Source organism: Notolepis coatsorum, assembly GCF_963971535.1.
Source record: "Notolepis coatsorum genome assembly, contig: SCAFFOLD_1335, whole genome shotgun sequence".
Lineage (NCBI taxonomy): Eukaryota > Metazoa > Chordata > Actinopteri > Aulopiformes > Paralepididae > Notolepis > Notolepis coatsorum.
The window spans coordinates 16,839-41,804 of NW_028170668.1; the positions used below are offsets into that span (position 1 = coordinate 16,839).

At 42.5% G+C, this 24,966-nt stretch overlaps 1 protein-coding gene and 1 long non-coding RNA gene across 2 annotated transcripts in view; both read right to left on the reverse strand.

The window, feature by feature from the left end:
- LOC311248473 (phospholipid-transporting ATPase IB-like) overlaps positions 1-24,966 on the reverse strand; it is a gene marked incomplete at both ends in the record, with an annotated part of 46,115 nt that overhangs the window by 15,466 nt on the left and 5,683 nt on the right. The window contains 3 exons of the mRNA XM_084339348.1: positions 1,488-1,610; positions 3,328-3,402; positions 23,401-23,511. Coding sequence (XP_084195474.1) covers positions 1,488-1,610; positions 3,328-3,402; positions 23,401-23,511 — 309 coding nt within the window. The remainder of the gene's footprint in view (positions 1-1,487; positions 1,611-3,327; positions 3,403-23,400; positions 23,512-24,966) is intronic.
- Positions 18,675-19,696, reverse strand: LOC311248472. Its single transcript, XR_014620949.1, has 4 exons — positions 19,578-19,696; positions 19,344-19,462; positions 19,012-19,224; positions 18,675-18,906 (listed from the first exon to the last, which is right to left on the reverse strand). It is a non-coding gene; the product is annotated as an uncharacterized lncRNA (long non-coding RNA).

Genomic DNA, 24,966 nt, shown 5'->3' on the forward strand with positions numbered 1-24,966 from the left:
GATAGCATAAGGATATATAGTAAACTGTAGATTGTATAGTATAGCATTGTATAGTAGTGTACATAAGACCCAGTGCCTCATCCGTAGCTAACATTGTATTGCACTATCGCAGGACCTTAGCATGTCTTACCATGCTTTTTGTAAACTTTATGTACATTATACCTGTCTTATTCTTATTACTTGTATTATTGCACAAATGTCTTATTCTCATTCCTATTCTTATTACTTGTATTATTGCACAATCGCTGTGGGCATGACCTCCCGCATTTCACTGTATGTTTGTATGCCGTGACAAATAAAACTCTCGACTTGACTTGATGTACAATAATGCTGTATATACCGAATATATATATTTATTCTTACCGTTTATACGATCCACATCTATCTGTACATACCAGCATATAATCCTTTTTACATCTGTAGATACTATATCTATAGCTACATATCCCTTACCTACTCTTACTAGTTACGCTGCTGACCAGTGTGGCTATGACCATACTGTCTTTATACATGTATCACTGTACATATTAATACTAGACACAACTGTCTAGATAGATAGACAGAGAGAAAGAAAGAGATATATGGATGGATAGAGATAGATAGACACAGAGAGAGAGAGAAAGAGAGAGATGGATAGATAGATAGAGATAAATAGACAGACAGAGAGAGATGGATAGATAGAGATACATAGACAGAGAGATAGAGAGAGATGGCTAGATAGATAGACAGAGAGAGAAAGAAAGAGATATATGGATGGATAGAGATAGACACAGAGAGAGAGAGAGACAGACAGACAGACAGACAGACAGACAGACAGACAGACAGACAGACAGACAGACAGACAGACAGACAGACAGACAGACAGACAGACAGACAGACAGACAGACAGACAGACAGACAGACAGACAGACAGACAGAGAGAGATGGATAGATAGATAGAGATACATAGATAGAGATACATAGACAGAGAGACATGGCTAGATAGACAGAGAAAAAAAATAGCTATATGGATGGATAGAGATAGATAGACACAGAGCAAGAGAGAGAGAGATGGATAGATAGATAGAGATACATAGACAGAGAGACAGAGAGCGATGGCTAGATAGATAAACAGAGAGAAAGAAAGAGATATGGATGGATAGATAGATAGATAGACACAGAGTGAGAGAGAGAGAGAGAGAGAGAGAGAGAGAGAGAGAGAGAGAGAGAGAGAGAGAGAGAGAGAGAGAGAGAGAGAGAGCCAGACAGAGCGAGAGAGCCAGACCGAGAGAGAGACACACAGAGAGATATAGAGAGAGGGCCAGAGAGAGAGATGGAGAGAGAGAGAGACACACAGAGAGATAGAGAGAGAGATGGAGAGAGAGAGAGAGATGGAGAGAGAGAGAGACACAGAGAGAGAGAGACACACAGAGAGAGAGAGACACAGAGAGAGAGAGACACACAGAGAGAGAGAGACACAGAGAGAGAGAGAGAACCAGTATGTATACCTTGGTGTTGAAGCCCTCAGCGTTCTGGGTGATACGGTAGAGTTGGGGGAAACGCAGCATGTTCTGTTGGCTGCAGGGCCGATCAAATATCCCCAGAGTGAAGGGAGGTAACGCTGTGAAGAGCTGATTCACACACACACACACACACACACACACACACACACACACACACACACACACACACACACACACACACACACACACACACACACACACACACACACACACACACACACACACACACACACACACACACACACACACACACACACACACACACACACACACACACACACACACACACACACACACACACACAGAGAACGAGACAGACAGACAGACAGACAGACAGACAGACAGACAGACAGACAGACAGACACAAGGATAAATGTAAGCATGAATACATACACAAACATATCACATAATCACTGAAGTGCAAGCGCACACACACTCACACTCACAGTCACACACACACTCACACCCACACACAGACGTTGTGTTGGTGGACAATCAATGTAGCAATCAGAGCGACACCATCAGAAGGAATTCCATCTCTACCAAAAACAGAGGAGCCTGGGGTTGTATGCTTTCTCAGTCACGCGTAAATGTACACGGAGGCATGCACACACACACACACGCACACACACACACACACACACACACACACACACACACATAATAAACAGCCTGGCATGCAGAGAGAACAGAGATAAGAACAGAGGGGGAGAGAGAGCGATAGAGTGAGAGATAGAGAGAGGGAGAGAGACTGCACTCCAAATCATACTATTAAAAGAGAGTGGGGGGGTAGAAGGGAGACAAAGAGGAGGGAATGGGAGAGGAGTGAGTGAGTGAGTGAGTGAGTGAGCGAGTGAGTGAGTGGATGAGTGAGTGGATGAGTGAGTGAGTGAGTGAGTGAGTGAGCGAGTGAGTGAGTGGATGAGTGAGTGGATGAGTGAGTGAGTGAGTGAGTGAGTGAGTGAGTGAGTGAGTGAGTGAGTGAGTGAGTGAGTGAGTGAGTGAGTGAGTGAGTGAGTGAGTGAGTGAGTGAGTGAGTGAGTGAGTGATATCATGGGTCTCATTCTCCAACGGACTTACGACAAAAAGGGCTTTCTCTTAGGGCCATTTGAGACCTTTTCGGGCAAGACATGAATATAGACAATATATTATAATATAATATTAGTTCTATATGTTTTATTGGGACGGTTGGTGAATCCCAAAATCGGCCCGAAAAGGTCTCAAATGGCCCTAAGAGAAAGCCCTTTTTGTCGTAAGTCCGTTAGAGAATGGGACCCAATGATAGAATGATAGAGACAAGCAGTGGAGAGAGTTAAGGATCAAACTTCAGAAAGATTAGTCTTTTCAGTCCCATCGCTTGGCTCTTTTCTTGGGGTGCCGCTCCAATCTGAATCCAGCCCCATGAACCATGTCATGCCCCCGTCTCCAAATTCCATAATTCAATCACTCTCAATTGAATCAGGGAGAGAGAGCTGCGCTGGCATATTACACCGTCTGACGTCAGGAAGCGAGACTCGTCGGAGAGAAGGGGTCAGACCCCCTGCGTCGCCTGAATCATATCATTATTATGGGATTTTATTTTTTTTAAGGGCAGACGTGGGCGATTCAGGGGGGGGGGGCTGGATCCAGGTTATAGTACTGTGTACAAACTTCTTAGTAACCTGTTCCACCTTCCCTCCAGCGAACACGACTACTGTTTAGAGCGATTGACCGCTTCATAACCACCAATCACATAGAAAAAATATATATATAGAGAGAGAGAGAGAGCGAGAGCGAGAGCGAGAGAGAGAGAGAGAGAGAGAGAGAGAGAGACAGAGAGACTCACCACATTATACAGTCCTATACACCAGCGCTCAAACAGGATCTGTCCAGAGAATCCGTTCACGAAGGCGAACCAGAGCTGAGGCACAAAAGAGAGGGATGACAGTTGGAACAATAGCGGAGGGCAAGATGGCCTGAGGGACGGACAGATAGTCGTGGAGGAGTGGAAGATCACAACATTGGACTGATGGCGCGCGCTAAGTGCCTGGTTGGTTCATTACAGAAACATCTTAAGTGTAAAATCCACTTGGGCCATGTCCAGACAAAACCGATTTCGGTCGCATCAGTCAAAGTATTTGATCGTATGCATCATCTCTCCATTTGAGGATCTTTGCCGTTGAGACTGTCGCTACGTGCAGAGTTAGGACTTCGTTAATAAGAATTGTGTTAAAAGAATTGAGTTATAACCACAGGATGTGTTGTCTCTTACTAACCACATACAGTACTGGCGTGTTACTGGCGTGTTTGAAAAGCAAATTTCACCTAAAACCTGAAACCGGAAAACTAAAAGTTTCAACATTGGTCACAATGCGGACTAGATAGTTAGACCGCATCGTAACGCCGCAACAACGTTTGTTTTCATATTCGTGTCTTAGCGCTAGCCAGCGGGGCTGACGACAATCTAACAGCTGTAAACAAACCATTAGGATTGGGTCAGGGTTTGAGCAAATCACCGTAGCAATGAAACGGCAAATAAATAACGCCGTGGCCATTGTGGACTAATGCAACGTTGTATAATTTCTTCCTAATATAGTTGATTCCATGTACAGTTCGCACAAATGAAAGATGCTGACGGATATGAATGAAGCTCCGTTCTCTGTAACCCCTGTAACAACAGGCATTATAAATCTAGAAAAGAGTTTGATTACAGCAGTTAGGATGTCCTGAAATGCAGATATATACGATCAGATAGTAAAATTAAAGGTCGAATCTGTATTGCCCTCAAACAGCGACCTCTAGGCAAAAGAGCCCTGCTTGGTATTGTTGTTTGTGTTTACATTTTTTGTTTTGGTCTGATGTGTGAGTTGGAGTTGAGTGTGTATAGGGGAGGGGTTGCTGCTGCTGGCCACACCCTCAGGCTCTAACCATCTGTAGTGTGGTAGTGAAAGGGTTAACATTCTGTAGTGTGGTAGTGAAAGGGTTAACCCTTTGTCGTGTGGCAGTGAGAGGGTTAACATTCAGTATTGTCGCCGTGAAAGGGTTACCCATTTGGTAGTGAAAGGGATAAGATAGGAAACCCCAGCAGACTCAGGATTGGTTCTGTAAATGACAAAGTGAAGGTAAAGGTTCTGTGATCACAAAGTGAAGATGAATCACTTAGGATTTATTCCTGCAACGATGCCCCTGGAATCCTCATAAAACGTCTCGTAAAAAAGATTCATAAAATCTCTTATTTGTTGGTGTTGTTTTAGTGGGAAGTGTAGTGGGAGGACGGCCGAGAGGAATTTCCAATGATCTGAAGACCCTTCTGAAAACCAGGTTCTAGGTGGTTCAAATTAAAACATAATACGCAATCCCTTGAAGTGGGAATTAAACAAGTCTCTGGAACTGAAACGGTTCCCAAAACATTTGAACCCTTTTCACTACCACACTACAGAAGGTTAACCCTTTCACTACCACACTACAGAAGGTTAACCCTTTCACTACCACACTACAGAAGGTTAACCCTTTCACTACAACACTACAGACGGTTAACCTGTAGCGTGGTAGTGAAAGGGTTAACCATTTGTCGTGTGGCAGTGAAAGGGTTAACCTTCTGTACTGTCGCAGGGAAAGGGTTAACCCTTTGGTAGTGTGGTAGTGAAAGTGTTAAAGAGCAGACGTGGACGAGGCCTTATTCTAGAACAATACTTTGAGAACACGGGCCCCGGCCTGCTCTGAAACCACGGCACAGTATATCTTTCTGGACAGTTAATTTCCCTAAACACAGTAAAAGGGTTGTAATGTGACTGTGGCCTGGGGGGAGACTTTCACTAACGCGTGCACAGACACACACACACACACACACACACACACACACACACACACACACACACACACACACACACACACACACACACACACACACAGAGCAGACACAGGCTGATCTGAGATCAGATATGGAAAACGTTTGGGGCCACTGGTGGGAGTTGTGGCATTCCTGGGGTCAGCTACACACACACAATTTCATACACGCACATACACACACACACGCACACATAAATACATACAAACATGCACTCGCGCACACACATATACATACAAACATGCACTCGCGCACACACATATACATACAAACATGCACCCATGTACACACACATACATGCATGTGCACACACACACATACAATCATACATACCATAGGCATGCATGCGCACACAGACACACACACACAGGCATGCACACACACACACACACACACACACACACACACACACACACATACATACAAACATGCACCCATGCACTTACACATACATGCATGTGCATACACACACATACATACATACCGTAGGCATGCATGCACACACACGCACACACACACACAAACACCCTTCCCCCTAAACCGTCTCCACTGTGCAGACAGAGAGCGTCTCTAACCTTTAGCCTACAGCACTCAGCAGCGAGCCCTTCTCGTCACATAATAAGGGCAACATATCCATACGATCAGCACGACGTGTCTTCTTCAAGTCAAACGCTCACAGCCACACGGCCACACAGCAGGGCTTGGGAAGCCACCATACCTACAGGGACATTCCCCGTTCACAGTGTGTGTGGACCGATTTTTAGGTTAAAAGAAAAAGACCTCACGAACCTCACAGGAGAAACCTCCACCCTTCCCTTTCTCCATCCCTTCCTCCGGTTCTCACATTTTGTCATTTTTAATGTCCAATGACCCCTATCAAGAAGGCGACCGACATCCATGGCAACACGTACAGTAGCAACAATCTTAACTTCCCAGCCCTATATACGCCCCGATGACTGCATCCTGTCATCTTGAGAAAGACCAGCTGGTTGATACATCAACATAAAACATATAGGACAACAGAATATACTGCTCCCTCCCAGTCTCTTATTCAAGCCTCACAATGATTTAAGTTTCTCCGTGTTGTCTTCCGTTTGTACATTTGAATCATTGATTTACGTTCCACGTACATTACGGGGCACACGGCACCGACTCGCTCGACTCGAAAGTGGTTGATTCATGTTCATTATTCTCCAACATGCAACATGAAAATCTGCAATCTCCTGACGAAGGCCAAGGGCTGAGATGCATTCAGTTTACTTGCTGTGCGTTAGAAAAGCACAGTTTTCATGGATTTTTCCTTTTTGGAAGTACATATAGTCCTACAGGTTAATCATTGTAAACTCAGTCAAATATTAAGAGTCCTACTGTATAGGCTAATAATTGTAAATGCAGTCACATAGTAAGCATCCTATAGGCTAAACATTGTAAATACAGTCAGATATTAAAGGGGCCCTACTGTAAAAAAATAAATTTGCATTGTTTTTACAGAATGAGGGGTTGCTCCACTGAGAAAATAGTCAACCCTTCCTCTTGAAATGAGCCATTCAGAATTGCAGCTACAATCGCCGTAGTTAATAATGTGCGTGTATGTGCGTGTGAAGTGATCCAATTGATAAAATCACACGTATATAAAGGGTTAAAATATCACAGAGATTCAACATGTTTCCAGGACATCTTCTCTGCCTCACTGTCTGGCTACCTACTGTATTACAGCAGACACACACACACACACACTCACTCACACAAGTGGGTATTGGGGTAGGCCCAGAGGCTACGTGTGTCATGAGGGTCTGCACCTGCTGGTATCCTTAATGTCAGACAGAGAGAGAGGGGGGGGGGGGGGGGGAAGGTGCACAGCTGACAAATGCCCCTCATAACAGGCGGGCCAGGGCTACAATATACCCCTCAACACACACACACAGCTTTCAACTCAAGGTCTTGTCACTGCTGATCGACACACTTTTTCGGTGTGTGAGTGTGTGTGTGTGTGTGTGTGTGTGTGTGTGTGTGAGAGCGTGCGCGCGAGAGAGACGGAGACAGACAGACAGAAAGCAGATACCACGGGGGCACCTCATCCATCATTGTCAACCAGCCAAACAGCTGCAAAATGTCTCCGTTAATGTAACTGTGTGTGCGTGCGTGCGTGTGTGTGTGTGTGAGAGAGAGAGAGTGAGTGAGTGATGTTAAAAGATATGTCCAATCAAGTCCATGTGTTTAGATAGCGTCTTAATGGCATGCTATATAACCAATACTACAGCACATAACCGAACATCTGTCCACATGCCCGTACCTCTTCACATGTAACTTCCTGTTTACTACGGCTCTACTTCCTGCTTGGAACCTGAGTGCCACCTGGCAGTTAACATCTCCTTTAATAAGAGGACAAAGCAATTACCCTTAAACTACAACGTCCTCCTTTAAAAAAAGAGGTTAACTTAAAAAAAATAAAAAATAAATAAGGAATCCTTTAAGCAGTAAAGAAACACAAACAAAACATAAAGTTCAAGTTCTATAAAGTTCAAAACAACAAATCTCGGGAGGTTTGATGTTCTGGGACTTGGTTCTGGTATGTTTGAGGCGTGGGGATAATGGCCTCTGGAGCCTGTTCCCCGCCATCATTCAGTGTGTGTTCAGCTGTACTGTTCATATGTCTGGTTTCCCAGTCATCATCCACCAAAGGGCTACTACAGTAAATCGCATGGGTATGAGAGTTTCAGTCATCGGGCGGCTGTGACTCCTGTTGCATCTGTATACCTTGTCACGCACAAGCACTTCATATGAATCATCCCAAGTGACCAGGTGCCCGTGGGCTCATCGTAAGAGGACACGGAACTTGGGCACGTGGGTCATAGTGCCGCTTTGAAACCATGGCCTGCTTGAGACGGAGCACATCCTGCATCACTTCAGGCTGCAGTAGAGATGCATGTGAGGGTAGGAACGTATGTGTGCGCCCGGCAAGGAGCCACGAAGCCGGAGGGCTGCGAAATCCCTCTGTGGGTGTATTCCTCCATGTGGGAGTATTCCTCCATGTGAGAGTATTCCTCCATGTGAGAGTATTCCTCCATGTGGGATTATTCCTCCATGTGGGAGTATTCCTATTCCTCCATGTGGGAGTATTCCTATTCCTCCATGTGGGAGTATTCCTCCATGTGGGAGTATTCCTATTCCTCCATGTGGGAGTATTCCTATTCCTCCATGTGGGAGTATTCCTATTCCTCCATGTGGGAGTATTCCTCCATGTGGGAGTATTCCTATTCCTCCATGTGGGAGTATTCCTATTCCTCCATGTGGGAGTATTCCTATTCCTCCATGTGGGAGTATTCCTCCATGTGGGAGCATTCCTATTCCTCCATGTGGGAGTATTCCTCCATGTGGGAGTATTCCTCCATGTGGGAGTATTCCTATTCCTCCATGTGGGAGTATTCCTATTCCTCCATGTGGGAGTATTCCTCCATGTGGGAGTATTCCTCCATGTGGGAGTATTCCTCCATGTGGGAGCATTCCTATTCCTCCATGTGGGAGTATTCCTATTCCTCCATGTGGGAGTATTCCTCCATGTGGGAGTATTCCTATTCCTCCATGTGGGAGTATTCCTTCATGTGGGAGTATTCCTTCATGTGGGAGTATTCCTTCATGTGGGAGTATTCCTCCATGTGGGAGTATTCTTCCATGTGGGAGTATTCCTTCATGTGGGAGTATTCCTTCATGAGGGAGTATTCTTCCATGTGGGAGTATTCCTTCATGTGGGAGTATTCCTTCATGAGGGAGTATTCCTTCATGTGGGAGTATTCCTTCATGTGGGAGTATTCCTTCATGTGGGAGTATTCCTTCATGTGGGAGTATTCCTCCATGTGGGAGTATTCCTCCATGTGGGAGTATTCCTTTATGCCAGAATTGCTTCCCATTGATCCTTGCCAGTATCCACAGCCTTCATCAGCAGGTAATTGGCCATTTTGACAGCATCAGCCTTGAGTTCCACATTTTTGGTAAAGATTTTAAAGTCCATGCTAGAAAAGGGGTGGTCCATCCTCAGTGATAACTGAGGTGTAAGCTCATCCGGTTCCCAGTAGTCGGAGTAATAGTCTACATTTATGAGGTAGTGACCTCCATGGAAGTGCAAACAAATCCATACATTTACATTTAGTCATTTAGCTGACGCTTTTATCCAAAGTGACTTACAAGTTCTGTACAACAAGTCAGCAGGAAGGGTACAACTCTGGCAGCTAAGCGTAAGTTGTTCGTCAAACAGTGTCAAACTTGAATGTCATCGACTTGAGTGCATATTATCATAGTAGGTAATAATATAGGCAAGGTGGATTCCTTAGTAAGAGAGTGCATACTAGTAAAATACAGCAAAGGTTAGTTGTTTTTATTTATTTCAGATATTGATTGAAGAAGTGGGTTTTTAGTCAACGACAGAAAATTGGGTGGGTTTCGGCTGACTGTGATGGGAAGTTCATTCCACCATTGTGGAGCAGGGACAGAGAATAGCCGGCTTCTCTTTGATTCTTTGATAGGAATGGGTCTGAGGTGGCCAGAAGATATATAGCAGAGGGGTCTTAAGGGTGTGTAGTTAGAGACCATTGACCAAAGGTAGGCGGGAGCCGTTCCCTTCACTGGGCTGTATGCCAGGTCAAGGACCTTGAAGCGGATTTGTGCTGCGATGGGAAGCCAGTGCAGCTCTCCAAGAAGTGGAGTGATGTGGACTGACTTTGGTAGGTTGGAGATCAGGCGGGCCGCTGCGTTCTGTATGAGTTGAAGTGGCTTGGTGGTGGTAGTCGGTAGACCAGCTAGCAGTGCATTGCAGTAGTCGAGGCGAGACATGACTGTTGATTGCAGGAGGAGTTGAGTGGCTTCATACTAGGCCTGTCCCCGACTAAGGGACTTTGATTGGCCAAAAAAAAAGAATATTATAAATATTTAACTCTTCTATGCCTCTTTGCTTTTGTGGGGTTACCGCGGGGTTACCGCTAGTGTAGCAGATGTGATGGGGTTACTCTTTGTGTAGCTGTGGGCCCTCCCTTTGATATGTAGTTATGTGGTGCACAACACAGTGTGGCAGCTCTGATGGACTCCAGCGTAGCTGTTAACATGTTGATGTCTAGGCCTGTAGTGAGGCCTGTAGTGAGGCCTGTAGTGAGGCCCATGGCATGGATGGTGGCTAGTGTTTGCATCTGAGTGTGCCGTGTGCTCGGCGGTGCTGTCCTGGACAGGAAGTCTGCCACATGGACGTCCTTCCCCAAATTATATTGTTGCAATAACATTCTCTGTAGCAGGGCTGACCTCGAATTAGTGTTGTCACGATACTGGAATTTCGAACTTCGATACGATACCTTGAAAAGTATCGATATTCGATACCATTTTCGATACCACAGGGAAAAAGGTCCAACCTTAAAATGTAAATTTTTTTTTTTTATAAATTTCGCTTTTGTTGCTGGTTGATTCTCCTCAGCTTCTCTCTGGTACTATAAGAGAAGATAAATATAACACTTTTAAAACCATTTGTTTATCTTTAGATAACACATGTAAAAATAACTGTTCATCTCACTTCAATCATTTTTATTGCAAGAACATGGTATTTTCTCAAGCAGACAGATGTCAACACTGTAATCTGTGTTGCATGTACCTGACAACTGAACTGTTTGTATTACAGTCATATTCCGACTTAACTGAATGCACATGCGTGTGTGTGGACTACTGCAGTGGTTCCCAAAGTCGGGGTCGCGACCCAAAGGTGGGCCGCGAGCAGCCACTGGTGGGCCGCGAGATGATTGTCAGGCCACTGAACTTAGAAGCAGGCCAGGACAGTGTTTCTAGTTGTATTCTAAAATTCTATTATATTGTATTCTAAAATGTGACTATATGGTTTTATATTAACTTAATAAATAAACAAAAACGAAAAATCTACTTATTTCAACGAACATTTCAAACTAAATAACAGATTATGCACATAAAACGCTGAAAACAACCAAAGCAACAATAGTATTTTAATGAGGCTATTATTATCATTATTATTTTGCAACAAGTTAGCCCTTTCATAAATAGCACATATAAATGAATAACTAACTTGAACTAACTTAATAGGATTGAAGTGATATTTGGCTTAAAAAATCGGTCGCCTGGCAAAAAAAAAAAAAAAAAAAAAACCCTGACGATGTGCATTGGGCCGCGGCTCTCTGACGCCTTATTTTCTGGGCCCTGGCCTGAAAAGTTTGGGAACCCCTGGACTACTGTACTATTACAGTTATTGAAATGAACAATGCAACTTCCTTATACAAAAAAAAAAATCTTTATTTTTTTATGAATAATTAAATATCGATATTTCGGGAAATGAGTATTGAAACCGTTTTAAATATTCAGAATCGATATGTATAGATTTTTCGATATTTTTGACAACACTACCTCGAATAGTCGGATAGTCGACTAAACAATCCAAAGGAGACGTAGTCGACTGCCAACCTCTTAGTCGAATGCAAAAAATGAAAGTATAATATTATTATAACAAAATAGAATTATCATTCTTTCCAAAAGCAAAGAGGCCTAGAAGCGTGGCTAACGATAATGGCGCGCATACCAGCGAGGCTAACTGCCTAAGAAAACGGGCACAGAGGCACTGAAAGAGGATTTCACCCGTCTAATGAACACACTAGACCAGGGGTGTCAAACTCATTTTCACAGAGGGCCACATCAGCATTATGGTTGCCCTCAAAGGGCCAAAGACCGTATAAATGTTAATGTAATGAAAAATAAATGTAGCTACCGTACTCATTTACATATTGTTAAACATGTTGTTTCTGTATTTATTACTTATTCAAGTTATACATATGAAAAAATATATGTTAGCTTATGTTATTTTAACAAAAACAAAATTTTAGTTTATCAGAACCCCATATTACTCCATCAATCAATGATCAAACCATTCAAGTAAATAACAAAGAAGAATATCATCAAATACAAGCTATGACATTAAGTTTGTTCAAAACCTTTTTGTCACAGTCAAGAGGGGCAGAACTAACAACTTTGAGCTGCAAAGAACATGTGGGACAGATGTAGCAGATGTTACAAAAACAAATGGCTGCACACAACCTTGCAGAGGCCATACATCCAAGATAGTTTAATTAACTTTAATTAACAGATTGCAGAATGGGTACAGTACAGTACAGCTCAATACACACAATTGTTAAAGGGATGCAGACCAGAGAAAGACTTTCGACTTGTTTACATCAGGGTCCCCCATTTTCAATTTGTAATGAAATTGCTATTATGTGTCTGCATGAACACACAACTGTAACTGTACTCAAAAATAACAAAATAAGGGTTGTCTCAGTTCACAACTATATTGGTCAAGTTTTGGGTGGGACTTGTTTGCGTCCCTGAGATGCTCGGTTATGTCACACAGCCAGTTTGCATCTGACAGTTCAGACAATATTTCTTCAACCCTTTGTTACCTATTCCGCCTGGATCTTTTTTGTATTTTGGGCTGTAAAATTCTCAAAGAATGTCTGAGGAGTAAGTGCTTTTGGCTTTTTTCCTTTGTTACTTCATCAATACCTCAGATGTTCAACATACATGTATGTGTAAGAATGTGTAATAACTAAGGCTGTCAAAGTTAAAGCTTTACTAACGCATTAACCCACAATTCTTTTAACGCCGCTATTTTTTAACCCAAGATTAATGTTTAAAAAAAAAGAAAAAGCTCTTGGGGGCCACATTTGGCCCACGGGCCATGAGTTTAACACCTATGCACTAGACAAATATCAAGATGTATCCATCAGTGGACTAATTGCATGCTTTCGCAGAGGACAAGAAGCCTTCAGTCGACTCCTTCAGACATTAAGCACCCCACAGCCCAAATGGGGTAGTCGACTACCAGTCGACTATCGGAACATTTTGGCCGATCAAAGTCGACTATACAAATTCATAGTCTGGGACAGGCCTATTCTGTAGCCATTTTGGGGCTGTGGGGGAGGGTTTTTAGAAGTTCACTTCCAGGGGTTTATGGTCGCTATGTACTGTGATGTATCACAGTGGATACTGTGATACTGTGAATAATGTATATTTCAGTAGATAGTAAATTATAACACTACCTTATGCATACTGCACCTTATGTGACACTGTGAATACTGTGAATATATTTTTCATGTATATTGTATATTTCAGTAGATAGTAAATTATAACACTACCTTATAATATGCATATCTCCGCTCTGTAGGGTTCAGAGTTCTGGAGGCGAATGTGACAGGTTGCCCATTTTGGAGCAGAGCTGCGCCAAGGCAGTGGCATCACATTGCAGCGTGAGCTCATTGTGCAGGTTGTAGTATTTGAGTACTGGGTGGAATGTGACCAGTTGCTTCACAGTGTCTAGAGCAGAGTCCTGTAGTAGTAGCCACACCCGCTCCACATTCTTGTCTGTCAGGAGTTGAAGGGGCTCACACACATGACAGAGATGAGGAAGGAATTGTGCCAGATAATTCACCAATAAAACCCAGAGAATCTCTGTAGAGATTTAACATCAGTGGGTGTCTGTTACACTGAATTGCTGCCACCTTTTCTGGGTCTGGATGAAGGGTGAGGAGATGTCCCATACATGGCCCCCTAGGTAGCTGCAGCCCGAGCTTCCTCTTGTTGAACTTCGGGTTAACCTATCTGGCCCACTGCAGCGGTGCAGGGACGTTCCTGTCATGGTCAGCCAGTGCTTCTTATGTAGTATCGCCACAGCCGTAGAGAAGAATGCATAGCTTTCCTGGCTTCACTATGACAACAATGTTACTGATCCATTGTGTAGGCTCTGTTACTCTCTCTCTATAATGCCATTATTTTCCCTAGACAGTGATGCATTGGAGTGGAATAGGAATCTGTCGTGGCAGCTGTTGTACAGGCTGAATGTCGGGGTCTACGTGAAGTGGCCCCGAGGTGAGTGGCAGACTCTCTTAGCAGCTCCCACCTCCCTCAACTTTTTACCCCCTATTTACTCCTATTTATTCTATTTTATTTTTTACTTCTACACTGTACTATAATTATGTCACCTGTACCATGTCTTATACTACCTGTACCCCCCCTCCCCCATGCTGCTATGATGCCTGAATTTCCCCAAGGGAATCAATAAAGGAATATCTTATCTTATCTTATCTCAAGGAGTAGTTCAACCGGTAGGCAGCAAAGGCCTTCAAATACATCTGCATTATTTTGATATGATCTCTTCTGTGGTGGTTGGGAAGTATGTGTCTACCCGTGCTGTGCCGTGTGAGCTTGCTATGCATTGCATGTCTACATGATGTATTACAGGTTTCTAATTGCATGTCTACGTGATGTATTACATGTTTCTAATTGCATGTCTACATGATGTATTACATGTTTCTAATTGCATGTCTACATGATGTATTACATGTTTCTCATTGCATGTCTACGTGATGTATTACATGTTTCTAATTGCATGTCTACGTGATGTATTACATGTTTCTAATTGCATGTCTACATGATGTATTACATGTTTCTCATTGCATGTCTACGTGATGTATTACATGTTTCTAATTGCATGTCTACATGATGTATTACATGTTTCTCATTGCATGTCTACGTGATGTATTACAGGTTTCTAATTGCATGTCTATGTGATGTATTACAGGTTTCTAATTGCATGTCTATGTGATGTATTACATGTTTCTAATTGCATGTCCACGTGATGTATTACAGGTTTCTAATTGCATGTCTATGTGATGTATTACATAATAATAATAATAATAATAATAATAATAATAATAATAATAATAATAATAATAATAATAATAATAATAATAATAATAATAATATCTTAAATTTATATAGCGCCTTTCAAGAGACCCAAGGCGTTTAACAGCTAAGGAAGGGGGACAGGGAACAACGTAACAACAAAATATTAATCAAAAGGAAAGAAAAGAAAGAAAACGAAAGAAAAAGGGGAAATCAGGCAGAGTCATTTACAAATTTGGTGAAAAGGTGGGTTTTGAGTTGGGATTTGAAAGAGTGCAGGGATGTAGCACTACGGATGTTTGGAGGGAGTGAGTTCCAGAGGGTGGGTGCGGCCACAGAGAAGGCTCTGGGACCAACAGTCCGCATGTTGGTGGTGGGGATGGAGAGGAGACCGGAGTCTCCGGGGTCGAATGTAGGGATGGAGGTCCGCTAGGTACCGGGGGGCAAGGGAGTGAAGCGCTTTGTAGGTGATGAGGAGGATCTTGAAATTGATGACATTTCTAATTGCATGTATATGTGATGTAGTACATGTTTCTAATTGCATGTCTATGTGATGTATTACATGTTTCTAATTGCATGTCTACATGATGTATTACATGTTTCTAATTGCATGTCTATGTAATAGACCTATCTCAAACCCTGCCCCTTTTCTTGATCCTCCAATCACAGCTGTCGCTTACCTCGGACTTCCTCGTACAAACTTTGTTTGTACCAGGAAGTCAGAGGTAAGCGACAGCTGTGATTGGAGGATCAAGAAAAGAGGGCAGGGTTTTGAGACAGGTCCATTGCATTTAATGCTCTGCAAGATAAGCTTATAGGCCAATTTTTTTTTTTTTATCCACTTTTTCTCCCATTTTTCCATATTTTTCTCCCATCCCAATTTCGTATCATCCAATTCAACCCTCCCCTGTCACGAACGCTGTTTCTTGCCTCCCACAAGCCGGCTGCAATGTGGACTAAGTCATACATAGCACAAGTCCCCTCCGGTACTTGAGGTAACAGCAGTCGCATCTTTTCACCTGCGCAGCTCGATCTCTCAGTGTCGAGGAGTAACGCGTGGGAGGCTCACGCTGCCCCCGACACTTCCTGATTCTACTGCGCAGGCGCACCAACCGTCTTGTAGGAGTCGCTTGTTCACAACGTTCGATCCCCACCCTTCAGTTTTCCCTCCCCGTAATACGGCCAATGTGTATTACTGCGGACGACCAGCCAAACTGAAAAACAATGTGGAGAGCTGGATTCGAACACGCGAATCCTAGCGTCTCCACACTGGTGGCGAGTGCCTTGCCCACTACACCACCTAGCCGCCAGCTTATAGGCCAAAATTAAGTACTGTATCTACAAAACCTTCTGTTTAATCATCTGCCCTTTATTCATTTGCTTAGACTTTTTGTAGACTTGATCTCAAGAAGGTGCTGAATGAGCTCAGTTTCTCACGTCTGGTCAATGTTAGCATGGTGTTATTCACCGTCAAGGATGAAAAAGGAAAAATATAATAATAGTTTATATTCTCCTTCGGTTCATTACAATTGACTCAAGCATAGTAACAGACACAATATCTCGGACACTGGGAATACATTCCCTGAGGTCCATAGATGTCCCTAGATACCAAGAACACGCAAATGGACCTTTTAGAAGTGGAGCAATCTCCATTTACATGGGTATGTACTTTTAGGCAAATGTTCTGAAAATATGTGCCCAGGTATGGACTTCAGGGTCATGTTGAGGGATATTCATTTTTTTTTTTTTACATATTATGAAAGTACAGATTCATACCTTCAAAATAAGCCATCACTTGAACATTTTGGTGGGATACTTTGCAAGCTACTTCCTATGATTCATGGTGATTATCACAAAACGTATTCAGAGATAATAGCCTTCAAGAGACGAGCAGGCTATTCAGTGACAATAGTGAAACAACTACAACACTACCCAGAAGTCATTGTAATCCATGGCCCCCCTCTCTCTAGGGCAATTAACACCTGGCAGCTTTCCAGTCTGAGGCTCTTTGTTATTAAAATGAGTCTGGTGACTGGTAGTGGTAGTGAAAGGGACCCTGATAATAAACAAGAAACTTAATCAAGTTTCAAGATTTTATTAGCATTTAAAATAACACGAGATAAAAATAGACATGCTAAAGTCAATGTTCAATGTTCTGATGGCCTCTCCAGAAGCATTTAGATGTAAATACATGTAGTGTGGTAGTGAAAGACACAACAACTAGGTTAACCTTCTGTAGTCTGGTAGTGAAAGGTTAACCTTCTGTAGTGTGGTAGTGAAAGGGTTAACCTTCTGTAGTGTGGTAGTGAAAGGTTAACCTTCTGTAGTGTGGTAGTGAAAGGTTAACCTTCTGTAGTGTGGTAGTGAAAGGGTTAACCTTCTGTAGTGTGGTAGTGAAAGGGACCCTGATAATAAACAAGAGACAAAATCAAGTTTCAAGATTTTATTAGCATTTAAAATAACACGAGATAAAAATAGACATGCTAAAGTCAATGTTCAATGTTCTGATGGCCTCTCCAGAAGCATTTAGATGTAAATACATGTAGTGTGGTAGTGAAAGACACAACAACTAGGTTAACCTTCTGTAGTCTGGTAGTGAAAGGTTAACCTTCTGTAGTGTGGTAGTGAAAGGGTTAACCTTCTGTAGTGTGGTAGTGAAAGGTTAACCTTCTGTAGTGTGGTAGTGAAAGGTTAACCTTCTGTAGTGTGGTAGTGAAAGGGTTAACCTTCTGTAGTGTGGTAGTGAAAGGGACCCTGATAATAAACAAGAGACAAAATCAAGTTTCAAGATTTTATTAGCATTTAAAATAACACGAGATAAAAATAGACATGCTAAAGTCAATGTTCAATGTTCTGATGGCCTCTCCAGATGATCACCGTGGTCTTTTTGAACCGCCGCTGGATATTTTGGCTGGTGGTGCCGGGCATGTTACGTCCTGGGCTTCCTCATCACAGAACTCTCTGATCTTGTGGAACAGATAGTGTTGTCTTGCAGAGTCCAGTCCCGGTGGTGGCAGCACAGGAAGTCCATCTATAGGCGGCAGGACACGGACGTCACGGAGCAGCTGGAATCTGGTTTCAGCGCCATCAATAGACATCTTTGCCACAACCACACCAGGTTCCTTGGAATCAAAGCTGCAATAATAAAGTGAAACGTTAGTACAGGGCACATAACAATATCAATGCATTTGTATCATTTACCAATGACATTCTTTGCACTAAAGTGTGAATAATTAATTACAGTAAATACACAACACACAGTGACCACACCCACCTAAAGTGCTGGTACTGCTTGATCTGTGGCAGTGGCTTGAAGTAAGGCCCCAGATGTTCCTGCCAGTTGTAGGACTGCACGATTACAGTGCCATCTTCCTTTCCCACTAGCTGTGGTATGTTGATTCCAGCCACTGAGCTGTCCCTTACGACTGCTGCAATCTCATCAAGAGTGTTCACCTTGGTCTTTCTGAAACGCTGCTTGAGAAGCCCAAAGAAACTGTCCGGGGAAAACTTTGTGTGGCCTACAATCAGCAGGTGGAGATTGACACGATGGTGAAGACCATGTAGCGCTCGCCACGCTAAGTACCACAACATGTACTTGTTCTTGTTTTGGCCACTGCAGTTGTCACAGTGAAGGTCAACATCTGTCTCCCCAAGACCATGGTCTTTGAAGAAGTGGTGCAGGTAGCTTATGACGGCGTTGCTACCTTTGCTGGACTCCATCCCCTCATCCACCAAATAGTTGACTTGCCGTGGAATCGCCTCACAGCAAACACCGAATATGCTGCACTTGCGTGGAGCCAAGAAGTACATGGGCCCTGGTTGAAGGGGGTCTGATGGGTAGTGCACCTGCAATAAATGAATAAGGATTTTAGAAAGAAAAAAAAGGGAGCAATGCAGTAGTTATAACAATTATAACATGATGTTGTGAAAGAGGGCTTGGTATGTAGTCACCTTTTGAGCGTAGTCGAAACTGTAATGCATTGTCAAGGGCTTGCTTGCCGGTGGCACATGACCACCCAGAGAAAGACCATCACCGATCTCCTTGGCGGCTTTAAGCATGCCCTTGTAGGCAGCCCGCTCTGAGGTTACATGCGCCAGATGTTGTTCCTGCTGCTTCAGCTTTGCAGACTTCTCAGCCTCTGGCAGATTGGCACTTTTGAAAATCTGAAAAAAAAAAGTTAAGTAAATGATGATTAATATTAATAATAATAAACTGTATTTGTATAACACTTTTCATACAGAAGTTGCAGTTCAAAGTTCATAACACTGTGATGTTCACTAACCAGATAATTGTTCTTCTGACACACCCAGCAAAGATCAGACATTGGTTTGATTGCTCTGATATGACTCAGTAATTGCCTCCAGAGGGACTTAAATGTGGACAGGCCCACTGCTCGCTGGTCTGAAAGATTAATAAGAACACATGTTAGCACAATGTCATTCATTTTCAAGCTTTGTTTTTATTTGACAAAGACCTATTTGACCTATTTCTTTGACAAAGATTTGCTTACACCTACCAACTGGCATTGCCTTGGTATATAAACGCCACACAGATGCCTTCGTGACGCAAGATGGTAACAGCTGACCGGTAAAGTTCTTTTGGTGTGCCTGGCGTCCAGGGAGGTGAACAGCATGATCTTCTGCATAATTCAACACAAATTGAACTACTTTTTCGATATCTTCATATTTTATGCAATGCTTGTTGTTGTGTGGTGATCGCTTTTTTGTGCGAAGACACATGCCATTTTCTGACATGTGTTTGCTTATTGCAATCAAGCGATCCTTACCTATTCTTGGGAGAGAAGAGGGGGGGGGGGGGGAGACAGAGAGAGAGATAGTTAGATCATCATCATCACAAGTACCGGTACCTGTCTGTACCACACCCAGTCTACATGATTGTGGAGACAGAGACAGAGAAGTTAGATCATCATCATCATCAATCATCATCATCACAAGTACCGGTACCTGTCTGTACCACACCCAGTCTACATGATTGTGGAGACAGAGAGAGATAGTTAGATCATCATCATCAATCATCATCATCATCACAAGTACCGGTACCTGTCTGTACCACACCCAGTCTACATGATTGTGGAGACAGAGAGAGATAGTTAGATCATCATCATCAATCATCATCATCATCACAAGTACCGGTACCTGTCAAGTACCGGTACTTTATACTATACTATGCTACTATACTCTACTATAATGTACTATAATTAGTTTTAATAAAATGGGGGACCCTGATAATAAACAAGACTAATCAAGTTTCAAGATTTTATTATCATTTAAAAAAAATAGGCATGATGTACTATTAGTTTTAAATAGACAATAATAATAACTTACCCGTGGATGAAGAGGAAAGCTTCACGGCAGATTTGTATCGCCCCGAAGAAATAGTTTGTGTAAGCACGTTGTCTTTTTTTGGAAAACGATTTATTTCCGATAGTCCATTCTGACTTTCGACCAAAAGCCTGGAGCTGCGCCATAATAATCAAGTCTTTATGATCCTCTTCGAGAGCCGCTATCTCAAAACGCCTTGTGTAAACTTCATCACGGTCCAATTTTGTGATACATGACCGCCGATTAAGAATGTCATTTTCTTTATCAACCTGGACGCATTTACAAGTAAATCGCAAAAGTCTTTCCATTTGGCGTTCGTGGTTCTCGTCAGATTCAACTTCCACAACGCACATTACGTGTTCTACCTTGTCTCCAAATCCGTTAGGTGTGTTGTCACCATCATCAGATTCTGGCTCTGCCTCGTCTTCAAATCCGTTAGTTTTGTCACCATCACCACCATCACCATCATTTTCTGGCTCTGCCTCGTCTTCAATAGTGTGTTTAATACTCACCGATCAATGGCATCAACTTAATGACGTCACCGCCTGACCAATAAGCATTTAGATGTAAATACATGTAGTGTGGTAGTGAAAGACACAACAACTAGGTTAACCTTCTGTAGTGTGGTAGTGAAAGGTTAACCTTCTGTAGTGTGGTAGTGACGGATAAAAAAACGGATAAATAGTTTTTTTCACCATATTTCTAATATTTATTTTGGCTAAATACCAATTATAAATATCTCGACGAATTACCTCTGAATATGAATCAAAAAAAAATATTAAAGATTCGCTCACTAGTTCTACCAGAAACGGAGTTGAGGCGAAGCATTACTAAGCTTCTGTAGTGTGGCAGTGAAAGGGTTAACGCGCCCTCATCGCGCCGCAGAGCAGTTTACATCAGGGCCCCCACAATAATGAAAAAGCCGATGAAAAAGCCATTTTTTATCACTCCGTTTCCGTATTAAATTAATTTACTTTTAGCCATTAGGTTGGAAAAAATGCACCCTACCGAAATTCGTTCGCTCATAAAATTCGAACTGTGTTTTAATGGTTTTTAATTAAGTTAAAACACACGTTTTATAAAGGCCGTAAAGGCCTCTTTTTTTTAATCTTTTTTTTAGACACTGCGTTACGTTGCTTATAAATCATCTGAACTTATAACATTAAGATAGTGTATTAATAGTGTGTTATTCTAAAGCTAATGACGTCTGTGTGTTAACACCTATTAAGTACAGTACTTAACCCCTGTGGACAGGCCCCACAGCCCGCGCGTGTAGTTTTTTCTCCTCACTTGGAAGAAAATTTGTGGAACTATTATAACAATAATTACCTCATTTACAAGTTGTATTTAAGTTTGCAACTAAGGGCAAATAAGGGAACACATCAATGACAATTCAAATATGTAAAAAAAATCAAGATATCGATTTTTAGGATTTTCTAAACAGCAAGACATTTTCTTCATTTCAGAGCACCTCCCCCTTTGCGGATCAAATCGGGTTTGGTCACGGCGAGTCACATATGGCTAGGGCTTAAGAGTAGAGAGGGGTGGATGCTTGGCTCTCCCCAAGGTGTGAAATTTAAGCTATTGTTTTGGGACAAACAAAAGGGATTTCTCCACACTTGCATACCGTTGCAAAATGTTTTTTTCTCGCCTCAGGTTTTACGATTGATCCAAAAAGCAGGGCACTTCTGCCTGTCACGTGTTCGTGTGATTTAGTGAGTGAGTGAGTGAGTGTTAGCGTGTGATGCAGAGTTCAGACTACATGATTATGGCCCTAATTTTCCACTCGCCGACGAAAAGCCCCAGATCAGTTGTTCGGTGTGTGCACATCGGCACTTGATTTCAATGTGTGAATTGTTCGAGACGTGACCCGAGAGATTGGCTGATGAGAACGCAAGATGAGAGACAGAGACAGAGAGAGAGAGAGAGAGAGAGAGAGCGAGAGAGAGAGAGAGAAAGAGAAAGAGAGAGAGAGAGAGAGAGAGAGAGAGAGAGAGAGAGAGAGAGAGAGAGAGAGAGAGAATTCTGCTGTGGTTGAGTTACAATGACTTTGCACTAGTGAGGGACCACAAACAGAATGAAGAAACTGACTTGAAAAAGAGTTTTGTCTGAAACAGAATCAAGACAATTATGAAACTGTTCAGCCTATTGCAATGATCGATGACCCTGCTGTGTCTCTGTTATTAGTTGTTATTAATTGTTTCTGTTATTACTTGTTATTCATTCGTGAGCTTAGACATTATAAAAAGGGAATTGTAAAGAAATCTATCTATCTATCTATCTATCTTAGAATTACTCATTGACTCGAGAATATATTCTGCTGTCTTATATTTTTCCTGCATCAACTGCTCTGTTATTCTCATACTTTTGCATAATTAAACTATAAAAGAAATCCACATCTGGTGTTGGTCCTGGGGGGTCTGGGAGTCCGGGTGGGGGTGGGGGGGGGGGGGGGTAGTGGGGGAGAAAATTTATTTTGTGGTGTCTGTGATCATATAATTAGATTTTGTTTTTTTATGTTCTGTATTTATAATTTTTGTTATTTCTATTGTCATTTCTATTGTCATTATTGTTATTACTATTATTGTCCTGTGAAGTCCTGTTTATTAGTATTATTATTGTATTGTGTGTTCATGTTTTATGTTCCATGTAAAAGAAAAGAAAGAAAATAAAAATTAAATTATCAACAAAAAAAAGAAAATAAATCCACATCTGAATAGAACTAAATTATTTGTCACAACGGATCCTGCTCTTTTCAAGAGCATCTGAGCACTGCCCTCTGACCAGAACAAATGTGTTACTTCTTCCATGTGTTTTTGTGGCAAATGTAGTTTGGAGACCAGACTTACCTCTATAATGTAGAGAACCACCTTCTTATAGAAGCTGTGTGTGCGTGTGTGTGTGTGCGCGCGCGCGCGTGCGTGCGTGTGCGTGTGTGTGTGTGTGTGTGTGTGTGTGTGTGTGTGTGTGTGTGTGGTTGGTTGTGAGGTGTCTTACCTCTATAATGTAGAGAACCACATTCTTATAGAAGCAGTAGAGGATGCACTTGGTGACACGGTTGTAACTCCACGCCCCGTGGACCAATAGCAGCTTCTCCAGGTAGGAGAACTACCAATCAAGAGAGAGAGAGAGAGAGAGAGAGAGAGAGAGAGAGAGAGAGAGAGAGAGAGAGAGAGAGAGAGAGAGAGAGAGAGAGAGAGAGAGAGAGAGAGAGAGAGAGAGAGAGAGAGAGAGAGAGAGAGAGAGAGAGAGAGAGAGAGAGAGAGAGAGAGAGAGAGAGAGAGAGAGAGATTCAGATTCAGATGACTTTATTCACCATATTGCAGTACAAATGGAACGTGATTCGATGTTTACAGCAGCGTTTCCGTTAGCCGGTAATTACCGGTATTTGACTGGCAAAATCTGTTGAAGTCCGACATATTTAATCTCTCCGGTCATAGTGTCCGGTGAAAATAGTTCCCTCTGGGCACAGTTTGATTATTTGAATTGTATTTGGATGGGCTGGAGTTGGGTGGCCTATGCGATGAACGAAACAATCATTGAGTTTGTTGTCGTTGCTTCGCTCAGCGAGAGCTTGCTGCTGGATTTGCGGAAGGCATGCAGCTGCAGACCCACAGAACCCACCAGCTTTGCTGGCACAGTGCGGTCCCCAGACCTGGAAAGCTGCTCTGCGGGTCTGCAGCTGGATGCTTCTTGCAAACTAACTGCGGCCGGCTCGCGCTGATAACAGCTTTCATTGTTGGACCGGCTGCTTGGTGGAGCAACGATGAAACGAATGTAATGAATCGTTCGTCGCATGGGCTATTTAATTTTGGCCTGTTTTGGTACGGTTCGGGTGGTCAAGTTGTGCTTGGAGGGAGTTGTTTTCACCGGACATTATGACCAGCACCAAGTCGTTGGGAGGTGAAGATATACATCACGCAAACCCACGATAATGTTGCCGCCTCTCTCTGCAAAATTTCTCAGTTCTTCGCTTGATATAATTAATACAAATGTCCAATATAACGGAATTCGTTAGCTCATAAAAATGTGATTATAACAGACTGCTGTTTAGTGTCGGACCGACTGCCCACATACGCGGTCTATTTTATTTCAAGTCAGCAGCAGCACGGAGTATCGAGGGACTTATTTTATTTGGAATATATTAATGACTATACGCAAAAGTAGCCTCGTTTTAAGTAATAATATTATAAATCTACATGCCTTGAGGATGACATTCTTTATATAGCCTATATCAATTGTTTTAAAGCTCAATAAACTATGACCGGAATTAATCTCATTTGTCCGGTAGATTGAAATCTTGCAGGTCACGGAGACCGGCAACAATTTTTTCTAACGGAAACCCTGGTTTACAGTGCATGCTTTTTTCACAATTAGAACAATACAACAGTAAATAAATAATTATAAGTAAAGTGCAAGACAGGACAGAACAGTGAGACAAGTTGGGGACATGGATACAGTGCAGCACAAAGTTCAAGTCCAGAAGTAGAAGTAACTTCATTTTATATAGCGCCTTTCAGAAATGGTAGAAAGGAGAAAGAAAATGAGAGAGAGAGACCGACC